At 38.4% G+C, this 12,814-nt stretch overlaps 1 protein-coding gene and 1 pseudogene across 2 annotated transcripts; both read right to left on the reverse strand.

The window, feature by feature from the left end:
• Window positions 1-5,344: 5,344 nt before the first annotated feature.
• On the reverse strand, window positions 5,345-6,304 carry OR10Q1 (olfactory receptor family 10 subfamily Q member 1; the record flags this gene model as incomplete). Its single annotated transcript, XM_080912917.1, has 1 exon — window positions 5,345-6,304. The coding sequence occupies one exon, from the start codon at window positions 6,302-6,304 to the stop codon at window positions 5,345-5,347; it is 960 nt and encodes a 319-aa protein (XP_080769043.1).
• Window positions 6,305-9,580: 3,276 nt separating this feature from the next.
• On the reverse strand, window positions 9,581-12,471 carry LOC308417541 (E3 ubiquitin-protein ligase Arkadia-like; annotated as a pseudogene). The gene is made up of 2 exons: window positions 9,831-12,471; window positions 9,581-9,764 (listed from the first exon to the last, which is right to left on the reverse strand). The product of its transcript is annotated as an E3 ubiquitin-protein ligase Arkadia-like (transcript).
• Window positions 12,472-12,814: the final 343 nt, after the last annotated feature.

Raw genomic sequence — 12,814 nt, forward strand, 5'->3', positions numbered from 1 at the left:
CTCAACCAATGGGGGCGTTAGGGGAGTGCCTTTTCCGTGTGCTCCTCAGTGACCTCTCTGCTACCCAGGTACTAGGAATGCCATCTCACCAGGCCTGTGTCCCTGGATCTCTGCTGTTCCTGATAGCAGATGACCTGAACACCTATTCTGCACGCACAAGCCACTAGTTGGAAACAGAAGCAGGGTACCTGCTTTCCTAAACCAATAGGGGAGTGGGGGGGCGCACTTTCCACACACTTGGCACAGACCTCTTTGTTTCCCGGCTACTCTGAATGCTGTCTCACCAGGCCTGTGTCTCTGGATCTCTGCTCTGCATTCTTCATCCTACACACTCCTGGGACTGTTGAGTGATACTATATATCCATAATTAGTGAAAGTGGAAGGGTTAGAAGATACTAGGTACAGTTGTAAAGAAGATATATTAACTAGAAATACTCATACAAATCATCTGATTTCCTTTACTTATAACCATGTTATTGAAAAGAGAAAACGAAACCACAGAAGGCATAACAGCAGGTAAAAATCAAGAGATTCAAAGAGACATGCTTTAAAGACCCATATTCTACACAATTTAATATCCAAAAGGAATAGATAATTATCTCAGTAGATATCACTTAACAATGTTAAATCAAGACCAGATAAATAAAATAATACTATAAGCCCCAAGAAGATAAAAAACAGTCTTTAAAATGACCCAAGTCAAAAAATCACAAAACCTCCCTAAAACTGACAGAAAATAATGGAGGGAACATCTTTTGGACACACTGGTACAGAAGAAAACTTTCTGAACAGAACATAAATGATGTACGTACAAAGATCAACAAGTAATAAATGTGACCTTATAAAATTGAAAAGCTTCTATAACACAAAAAACATCATCAACAGAACAAAATTGCAGGCCACAGAATGGAAAATTATTTTTTATTAACTCTGTAGAGATCTAATACACAAAATATTTAAAAATGGAATCATCTAGATATCAAGAATCCAAATAATCCAATAAAATGGGTACATATCTAAAAGGAGAATTCTTAAAAGACATATTTCAAATGGCTGAGAAATACCTAAAATATTGTTCAGCATCCTTATCTATCAGGTAACTGCAAATCAAAAGTACTTTGAAATTCTATCATAAAATTGGTGAGGATGTAGAACAAGGGAACATGCCAACGTAGCTAGCAGGAGTGCAACCTAATCCAGCCAATATAGAACTCAATATGGTAATTCCTCAGAAAACTCAGAAATGGTATACCTAAAGACACAGATGCACCATCATGGACCTACATCCAAAATTGTTTCTTCTTTATAGAAACAATTATTTACTTAACTACATACATAAATGCTTATTTTTTTATTTTTTTTGGTTTTTTAAACGACTTTATTTTACAAAACAAAGATAAATGTACCGATTTTAAATATTTTTGCTTAAAATTATACATTTTTGTCAGTACTGTTTTTTCAGACATTAAAATAATTTTTACATAAAACCATGTGAATATATTTTTTAGTCAGTACTTGATTTTTTCAAGGGCTTGACAGTATGCATTGAAAACTTAATAGTTACAATAAGCGTAAAGTACATACAAAAAAAAAAAAACGCAACATGGAGATAGTCAAAGTCTTCTTGTTTTGTAAATATAGGTATATTTTTTTGTTTTCTTTATTTCTTGGACTTCATACAGTCTGTGAGTTGTTTCTGGGGGAGTGCAAGCCTCTGGGTTTAGCATCCCACTATCAGTGACTGCATATTATGTCTGTTCTTTTGTGACTGGGTTATCTCACTGAGGATGATATTCTCTAGATGCAGCAATTTTCTTAAGAATTTGGTTAAGTCATTGTTTCTGGTGGCTGAGTAGTATTCCATTGTGTATATGTACCACAATTTTTGTATCCATTCGTCTTCTGAAGGACATCTGGGTTCCTTCCAGCTTCTGGCTATTATAAATAGAGCCGCTATGAACATTGTGGTGCATATATCTTTGTTGTATATTAAAGTGTCTCTGGGGTATATGCCCAGAAGTGGAATAGCTGGGTCTTCAGGTAGTACTATATCCAATTTTCTGAGGTATCGCCAGACAGATTTCCAGAGTGGTTGTATTAGGTTGCAACCCCACCAACAGTGGAGAAGTGTTCCTCTTTCTCCGCAGCCTTTCCAGCATCTGCTGTCATCTGAGTTTTGGATCTTGGCCAATCTGACTGGTGTGAGGTGGAATCTTAGGGTTGTTTTTATTTGCATTTCCCTGATGGCTAAGGATGTTGAGCACTTCCTCAGGTGTTTCTCGGCCATTCAGTGTTCCACAACTGAAAACGTTTTGTTTAGCTCTGTACCCCATTTTTTAATAGGGTTATTTGATTCTCTGGTGTCTAGCTTTTTGAGTTCCTTGTACACCTTGGATATTAGGCCTCTATATGATGTGGTGTTGGTAAAGATCTTTTCCCATTCTGTTGGTTGCTGTTTTGTTTTCTTGACAATATCCTTAGCCTTACAGAAATGTTGCAATCTCATTAAGTCCCATTTGTTAATCTATGACCTTAGAGCTTGAGCCATTAGTGTTTTGTTCAGGAAATTTTCTCCTATGCCTATGCGTTCTAAGGTTTTCCCTACTTTCTCATCTAATAGTTTCAGTGTATCTGGTTTAATGTGGAGATCTTTGATCCACTTACACTTGAGCATTGTACAAGGAGATAAGAAAGGGTCTATTTTCATTCCTTTGCATGCTGAGTGCCAGTTGGACCAGCACCATTTGTTGAATAGGCTGTCCTTTTTTCATTGAATGTTTACTGCTCCTTTGTCAGAAATCAGGTGACCATATACATGAGGGCTCATTTCTGGATCTTCTATTCTATTCCATTGATCCACATGCCTATTTCTGTACCAGTACCATGCAGTTTTCAGCACAATTGCCTTGTAATATAGCTTGAGGTCAGGCATAGTGATTCCCGCAGATGTTTTTTTGTTGTTGAGGATGGATTTCGCTATTCTAGGTATTTTGTTATTCCATATGAAATTGCACATTGATCTTTCCAATTCCATGAAGAACTGTGTTGGAATTTTTATGGGGATTGCATTGAATCTGTAGATTGCTTTTGGTAGGATGGCCATTTTTAAGATGTTGCTTATTTTATAATAGATGAAACTGAAAACAATTTAGATGCTCCCCAATTTATGAATGAATAAAACAATGTCATAAATTACTCAGCTGTTAAAAATTGACAAGAAAATTGCAGTTAAATACATGAAACTAGAAAAAAAATTATCCTAAGTGAAGATGGACTGGACCTAGAAAGACAAACACAGTATGTTTCTACTTATAAGTAGATATTAACTATTAAAAATGATTATGTTACAATCCATAATAAGAAGGAGTACTCTGTAGTAGATTCATGGTCTTCCATGGTAGGGAAAATAGGATAGATTTTGTGTATGGACTAAGAATAGATAATAATGGGAGAAGGAGAGAGAATATGAAGAGAAACAACTGGAATTGTAGATCATTTTAGGGGCAATATTGAAATCTGGTATAGTAGAAATTCTCAGAATGCTACAACGGTGAACTTAGTGAGTCCTCCTAGTAATGGGACATATATGTTTGGTACTGACCATCTTTTATAACTAGGCAACTACCAGTGTTGGAACTTGAACACTAATCAGGCCATAAAACCTTTGACTTGCAATCTATCCTGGGGTAATGGATGTAAATAATTGATAGAAGTGGCTAATGAATGACTAGTTTAATTTAAAGCCCAGCCATTACATAGAGCCCATTCCCAACACTGTTTGGATGAGTAGGATCCATGCTCAACACTTCCTGGCTAGCAATGAGACATACAATTAAAAATTTAATTACATGATTTAAAATGATGTTATGCTATACTCATAGATAGGTGCTTAGCACAGTCATCATCAGAAAGGTTTCCTCTGGAAGCCGATTTGAGCAGATGCAGAGAACTGCTGCCATATTTTAGGTAAAGAAATCACACAATTGGAGATTTGCATCGAGTTTCTTCCTTGGAGCTTAGGGAACACCATGGTAAAGGGGGAGAAGAATTATAGGATTAAGTGATTAAAGACAAGAGGAGAACACGGCCTAGAGCATCAACTAAGCAGGGTCATAGGGGCTCATAGGGACTGAAGGAACATTCCAGAAACTGTGTGTGTAACTCAGTGCTTTTGTGAGACTCCTAACAATAGTAGTGGGCATATCTCTGATTGTTTTCATGTTGTTGATATCCTTTTCCTCCAATTGGGATGTGCTATTAAGTCTTGACATGAAGGTTTGTACAGTGAGGCCCATATTTTCTTAAGGGGAACAGGTAGAAGAGTAGATCTGGGAAGGTAGGGAGGTGGGAGTGATGTCAGGAAGGAGTGGAGGAAAGGGAAACTGAGGTTAGAATGTATTTTATTAGAGACAAGTAAATCAATAAATAAAAGTATAACCAAGAAAGCAGCAATATGGAGGAACAAAACAGAAATAAAATTATTTAAACATTTTAATTAACATTTACATATTTACTTAGCATGTACATTTAAAATTATTTTTTCTGGTTATTAGAAAGTTGGTGTAGTGATTAATAGCACTTGCTGCTGTTACAGAGATGATGATTTCAGTTCCTTGAATTCACATGTCTACTTACAACAATGCAAAATTTCAGTTTCAGGGTGGGGTGGTTATGGCTTCTTTGGTTGACAAAACACACATATTCATTGAAGAAGAACACATATATCCATACTTTGCATTAAAAGAAAAAAATTTTTCTTCTATAAGGAGTAATGAATCTAATATGTCAGTGAACAGCACAGAAAAATCAATGAATATAATTAATTTTTCTATCCTACCACAGTTGTGATATGGTTAATAACATGTCAGTTAAAAGAAATCTGTTCTCCTCATAGATGATAAAATAAAAATGAAAAAAAAAAATGAAAGAAAATGCATTCTTTGAAAAGCAAAAATAAAGGCAATTGATGAACTCTGTAAATTATGCTATTGCATACCATGGTGTTTAAGATAATAGGATGTATATATTTGAAAATAATATATATCTTTATTAATTTTCCATAATGAAGACATCCCTGCAGCAGGCAGTATTTGCAAAGTCATCAATATATTATCAAGAAAGTATTACTTGTGTCTGATGTAGAAATTGCTATAGGAAAACTTAGAAATTTTGAACTTAAATTATATTCACAGGACTTTGGGAAATAAGTGCAGATGAACACATGGTGAACATAAAGGAAAAAAAAAGTCAAGAGCCAAACACAAAAGAAAAATAAAGTTTTCATTGTTTGTTATTTAGAGTTGACTGGCTTATCTGATAGAGACTGAGCTCCAAACCCAAGATATCAACGAGTGTCAGAAGCTCGTACATGGAATAAAGAGTTTCTCAGAGCATCTTTGATATCTTTATTCCTAAGCGTGTAAATTAGAGGGTTGAGTAATGGAGTACCAAAGATGTAGACCAGGGAAATTTGGCGGTCTTCATCTTCTGAGGTGCTGGAGCGGGGCCTCAGGTACACTAGACTACAGCAGCCATATTGTAGCAAGACCACAGTGAGGTGGGAGGAACAGGTAGAGAACGCCCTCTGCCGACCCTCTGCTGAATGCATGCGCAGAATGGTAGAAGCAATGAACACATAGGAAATGCAAATTAACAGGAATGGGACTGTCAGAACTAGGATGCTAACTACATAGAGGACTGCCTGGTTCACACTGATGTCAGCACAGGCCAGGCGCATGATAGGAGCCACATCACAGAGGAAGTGGTTTATTTCCATGCGGTGTATGCAGAATGGCAACGTAAAGGTAAAGACAGCAAGCTGCAAGGAGAGAAGAACTGCCAAGCTTAAAGAACCTATCACCATCTGGACACACAATTTCTGGGTCATGATAAGGTTGTAGTGTAGTGGATGGCAGATGGCTACATATCTGTCATAAGCCATGGCTGTCAAGAGAAAACAATCAGTGCAGCCAAAAACAGAAAAAAAGAACATTTGTGTCCCACAACTAGCCAGTGATATGGGCTTCTGGGCTCCAAAAGTGTTGGAAAGCATCAAGGGCACCACATCTGTGATGTAGCAGATTTCCACAAATGACAGACTGCCCAGGAAGAAATACATAGGTGTGTGCATGGAGCTGTGTTTGCATACTACCCAGATGATGGTGGTGTTGCTACAGAGGATCATAAAATACAGAAGGATGAATAGGGTGAAAAGGATTGCTTGGAGGTCAGGAACATTGGTTAAGACACGGAATATAAATTCTGGTGCGCCAGATTTGTTGAAGAAAGACTTTTCATCCACCATATCTTCTGAAAAAAAAATGACAATGATTATTGGCTTGTTTTCATTAAGTATTGTCTATTAAGTATTCTGTTTTCAAGCACGATGGTGAAAAGTACCTCATTTTTTTACAATAGAAGTATAAGTTATTTATTAATCAATTTACTTACAATGCAGGTGGCTTAATGCAAGCTTATTGACATCCTCACATATGATCGATGGGACGATGTCGCCCACATACAGACAGTGGTATTACTGTTGGATGTGTTTGTAATCTTGGGCATATTAAGCATATTTATACAAATAAAATTTTGTTATCCTGAATATGAAATTATCTCGATAATATGCATCCTGAAGCAAATTTAAACTTCCTCCAAAGGAGAAATTTTGTTATGTTAAATTTCATTCTATATTATGTTATACATCCTAACTATAAAAAATAAAATTTTAAGTCAGGGATCATCTCTTGGTGATGTCTGAAGTGGGTGTCAATAACCAGAGCAAAAGTAGCTTGAGAATATAATCTGTGCCTTACAGTATCTGCAGATTTATTGTTTTCAAGTGAAGAAAAATAAAACAAGAGAAATGTACTCATCTGACTTTAATTAAACTATAAAAACTTGGAACCTTATAAGGATTCTGGGACCTTTAGAAGTTCTACAAATGCATAGATACAAGCCTATGACTGAATTCGAAATTCTGATGGAATGACTTTATAAAATTAATGTAAGCAGTTATCTTATTAATAATTATCATAAGACCAAACAAAATTCTACATGTCTTTTTCAATTTCCCTCCAGCTATCTCAAGTTAACTTTTAGTGTTCATCAATGCTGTTTCACAGCACCTAAACATGGGTTAGAGAATAAAATTCCAAATGGCAGAGAGAAAGATAAATAGGGTCAGAACTGCAGTCTAAATACAATGTATCAACAGCATCTCTATCTTGCACAGTGCTGAAGAAAATTCCTATTGATCACTCTGGTCATGTGAGTACTACCTGCATCTAAGTGACATGGGTTATATTCTGTTCCCAGTATTGAGTGCAATACTTAATTCAGAACTCTTTATTGTAAGTATACAACAGCCATTTTGTTGTAATTTAATAAAGAATTCTCTTTTTATTAGATATTCTCTGTATTTGCATTTGAAATGTTATCCCCTCCCCCCACTTCTCTCCCATCCCTCTCCTCCTCCACTTGTCTTCATGAAAGTGTACTCCCCTCCTAATCAGCATCTTTACCCCATTGGTGTGTCATTTCCCTACATTGGGAAAACGTGCTCTCCCTGGATCAAAGGCCTCTTCTCACATTGATGCAAGACACTGCTATCTTCAGCTACATATGCAACTGGATCAATAGGACTCTCAATGTGTGCTCACTGGTTGGTGTTTTAGTCCATGAGAAGGGGGTTTTTGAGGGTTTGGTTGGTTGATAAGGTTGTTCTTCCCATGAGTTTGGAATCTCTTTCAACTCCTTCAGCCCTTTCTTTATAACCTTCATTGGTGATAAATACACCCCATATTCTGTCCACTGGTTAGCTGCATGCATGTTCAGTTGTATCTGCATGAATCTGGCAAAAACCCTGAGGAGGTATCACTATCTGTTTCCCGCCAGTAAGTACTTCTTGGCATTAGCAATAGTGCTTGAGTTTGGTGGCTGCATATGGTGTGTATATCCAGGGGAGGCAGCCTCTGAATGTCTTTTTTAAATCTCTCTGCTTTTATTTGTATTTCCTCCTGTGAGTGTTTTGATCTCCCTTCTAAGAATGACTGAGGCATCCACATTTTTGCCTTCCTACTTTTTGAGCTTCATAAAGAGGACTTTTATACATTAAACTAAAGTACATAATTGATTAAATTAAAGGTTAGTCAGTACTGTTTTTTCAGACATTAAAATAAATTTTACATAAAACCATGTGAATATGTTTTTTAGTCAGTACTTGATTTTTTTTCAAGGGCTTGACAGTATGCATTGAAAACGTACTAGTTGCAATAAGCGTAAAGTACATGCAAAACAAAACGCAACATGGAAATAGTCAAAGTCTTCTTGTTTTGTGAATATATGTATATTTTATTGTTTTCTTTATTTCTTGGACTTCATACAGTCTGTGAGTTGTTTCTGGGGGAGTGCAAGCCTCTGGGGTTAGCATCCACTATCAGTGACTGCATATTATGTCTGTTCTTTTGTGACTGGGTTATCTCACTCAGGATGATCTTCTCTAGATGCAGCCATTTTCTTAAGAATTTGGTTTAGTCATTGTTTCTGGTGACTGAGTAGTATTCCATTGTGTATATGTACCACAATTTTTGTATCCATTCGTCTTCTGAAGGACATCTGGGTTCCTTCCAGCTTCTGGCTATTATAAATAGAGCCGCTATGAACATTGTGGTGCATATATCTTTGTTGTGTATTAAAGTGTCTCTGGGGTATATGCCCAGAAGTGGAATAGCTGGGTCTTCAGGTAGTACTATATCCAATTTTCTGAGGTATCGCCAGACAGATTTCCAGAGTGGTTGTATTAGCTTGCAACCCCACCAACAGTGAAGAAGTGTTTCTATTTCTCCGCAGCCTTGCCAGCATCTGCTGTCATCTGAGTTTTGGATCTTGGCCAATCTGACTGGTGTGAGGTGGAATCTTAGGGTTGTTTTGATTTGCATTTCCCTGATGGCTAAGGATGTCGAGCACTTAATTTTATGCAAAAAATGTTTAAAATCTTTAAAAAAAATAATAAGCTGTTAGTCTTTTGTGTAGATGGAAATATCTCAAGAAACACTTATTGTTATGATTAATAATTTGAGTCTTATTTGTAACAGATAAGAGACCAATGTATTTTCCATGTATTTTCATGTTAAAAAAAATAAATCTTGTTTTGAAGACAAAAAAAAAATTAAAGGTTAGTAATAGGTAAAATAAATTCATTTTTTTTAAGGTACTATGTAAAATATCCAATAGTCTATGAAAGACTACTTACTAAAGCAGCTAATCTTGCCTATAAGTTCATGCTCGCAAGCCCATAATATGTGAAATGAAAGGCAATACAAGAAATGATGCAAAAATATAGTAAAATGATATGGGAAGAAATGTCAAATCTAGAAAAACCACAAAAGCTTTTATAAGTATATCAAGATCAGTTGTGTACCTAAGTAATAGGTCTAGCATTAGCTGTACTATGTAATATAGTCAGAACTCTGAGTTCAAGGTTTCCAGATATGCACAGGTAAATTATGCCATCATTAATTGACTGCAGTACTGGGAAGGATGGGTATGAGAGGGACAGCAAGAGTTCAGAAACACAATATCAACTTTCACTTGGAAGCTGGGCCTCGATGTCTACTCTGCATATAGGGTATTTTTATTGGTGATCAGCCATAAATCATCACTTATAAAAGGTGCCTCACATGTTCACCTTCATCAAAAATAGACAAACATTACATTTTCCAATCCTCAGCCCCTTCTTTCTCTTATTTGCAATGCAATTTCCTCTCTCTCTCTCTCTCTCTCTCTCTCTCTATATATATATATATATATATATATATATATATGTGTGTGTGTGTGTGTGTGTATCTTTCAATTGTGCTCTGAGAGGATCCACAATTAACATTTCCTTATCTTTCTGCAAGATAAATCAATTCCTTAAAATTGTTCCTAAAAGGACCTCTGAATGATGATACATCCAATCCTGAAGAAATGTAATGGATGTGAGGATATCCTGTCATATCAGGGCCTATTAAGGAAGTACTCCTAATTGTGGCTGATGAGGGGCATGGTAAAGGGTCAAGTGAGGGTGCAGTGCACCGGGTGTGTTAATAGCTGCAGTTACCCTAGCTTCAATCCCCAGGTCTCAGGTAGTTCTCTCTGGAGCCTGGCAAAGATGTAAAGGCATGGTTGTTTGATGCAGGTGAATATGATGCCTAATGGCCATAGTTGGGGTACATCTTATGTGGATGGGGGCATTCATGTGCAGTTTGTTGGATGCTACATCATCCTTCTTCTCTGAACTTCCATCATTTTATGGGGTTCAGTCTCTGGGCTGAAGGTGCTGGAGCTGGAATATCCTGTGAAATTGGCTTGTAAGCAGGTGGAAGATACTGAGGGGATGATGCAGCTATACTGTCTAAATTTGTTGATGGTGGTGGTGTCACAGTCTGAGAAACTGCATGAGAAGATATCTAATAATGCAAATTATAAACAGGATGCAGAATCACATAACCGTCTTCAGGAGGAGACTGAGTCTGAGGAGGAAACTTTCCATGAGAGTGAGGGCAAGTTGAAGCTTGATGGTGCAGTGGTCTTGTCAAGGAAGCATAAGGAGGTGGCAGGTAGTGCCAACATGATGAGAGAGAAGGTTGTTGGGGTGGCCAGGGCTGTGCAGCCATGCTTGACACAGAGCCATCTATTGGTAATGACTCTGTTTGTGCTGCAGCAGCTTGATGGGCAAAGACTGCAGCACAGGAAGAAGAGACAGAGCAGCAAGGACCAAAGGCAGATGCACCATGGAAACCCCTACTTTCATGATTCCTGAGATCAGTGGCAATACCTGGTCATAGTAGGTAGAATCCGAGCTGATATTTGCTCTACAAGGCTTTACTTGAAGTCTTTCTATAGGGCAACCAGGGACTCTGAAGTAAAAAGAAACTGAGAGAGCTGGGTGGGGTATAGCCTGTTGGTGGTGGTAGTGATGCTGAAAATGGTGGCCAAGCTGGTGAAAAAAATTTGACTCGTGGATGTGCTAATGCATGGTGACTCTATGGTGTCCCTCTGCATGGGGAGTTCTCTGGGCTGCATAAAGGTAACTTTGGCATTGCAGAAGAACCCGTTTCTGAGACAGCACTAATTGCAGTGCTCCTCATGTCATCACCCACAGAAGAACCAGTTTCACTATTGCTTTTAAGAGTAGGTGCAGATTCTGACACTGTGAAAGGCTTGACTACTGGCCACAGTTGAAGTTGAATCAGACGCTTGCCCAGAGTTAGATGGATTTGAATTGCTAATGGAAGCATTAGGAGTTTGTGAGTCCATTGTAGCAGAAGTGGTTGGCCCTAGAGTAGGTTCATCTTCATCAAAAGTAAGGTCCAAAATTTCTGCTGCATTCTGCTTCAGGAGCTGTATAACGGTAGAGATACTTCTGGGGTTCTGAGGCTCTTTTGCTCAATCTGTCTGTGATCTTGAACCTTGGCTCCAATGAGATCTGGATTGCCCAAGGGTTTAACCAGAATAATAGCTTTCTCCAACTGTAACAATCTCCACTTCACTCTCTGTTGAGGTAACATTAATTTCTGCATTGTCAGTGACCTTGGGAATGCAGAAAGCTTCTATCACCACAACATCTTCATCAATACTTACCCAGGTAGCAGCAGAGTCGCTGGAATTCTCTCTGACAGATACACACAGGTCCTTTTCTCCATCAGTGTAGGAGCTGGAACAGGAATCGCTGATGAGGTCATTCTCACTGCAGTAACTGGAGCTGGGGAGAAGAGCGTACTTCCACTGAGTCTGCTTCTTCTTCTGCACTAGCAACCTCTACTTCTGCTTCTCTGACATCTAGGAGGAGCTGCACTTCACTGGTCTTTCTCTATTTACTGCACTGCATGGAAAACTAAGTCCTTTCATCAACAAAACTGGCACAGGCTCTGCCCCAGTTCGAGGCCACTTGTGGGACTTTGCACTGACTTCTTTTAATACTCAAAACATGCTGGGAATGTCTCATTGGGACTTCTTTATCCTCATCTGAAGTTACAGTTTCAGAGTCCCCAAAGTGGAGACTAGATGAAGGAGAAGACAGACACTCACTGAAGTCATTATTTTCATCACTTGGTGTCACTAGGTATTGCCCCAATCCTAGGATTTCCTGATTTTCTTTGGCACATTCCTGCACATATGAGGGGTAAGCTTGCTGGCTTTCACTCTTTTTTTTTTCTCACAACACCATGTTTTTCTTGGTCTTGCTCATTGCCATTCATGTCCTTCTCTTGTGTTTGAGAATTATACAGAGATGAGAGAATTCATTCCATACTTTGCTATTAATCATCTCCATGTCGGTTGGGAAGCTCTTGGTGGCCACTAGGGGCTGTGGGTGCAGAAGGGCCACCTTCATTCACTCCATCTAGTGGGTGCATTAAGCGAAGTTCTGTTTTTCATAGCCACTTTTAGAGTGTAGAGTTCATTATATTCTGGAGCCCATTGAGACATGGCAAACTTTGGGGAAGGTCTCCATTTCTCCAGAACAAAACTCTATGTTTATACTGCACCACTGCTGGTTCGGATCAATTAACTGAGTCCTCAGGCCTAGTTCAGGCAGGTCCTGGACACACTGGTGTGGAAGAGGGAACAGTCCTCAGAAGGATGAGGTTGAGGCTGGATGGGTGGCTCTCTTCAGAAGGGCATTGGTCAACGCTGCTGCTGTGAGGTGTGAGGTTGTGTCTACTCTGCTTGAGCCCATACATGCTCATGACCCTAAACTGCCAGCAGCGCCCCACCATGATCATAACCACCGCAGTATGAGCTGACCCTCTGGAACTGCTGAAAGTACATT

This window comes from Micromys minutus (genome assembly GCF_963924665.1).
Source record: "Micromys minutus genome assembly, chromosome: 2".
Lineage (NCBI taxonomy): Eukaryota > Metazoa > Chordata > Mammalia > Rodentia > Muridae > Micromys > Micromys minutus.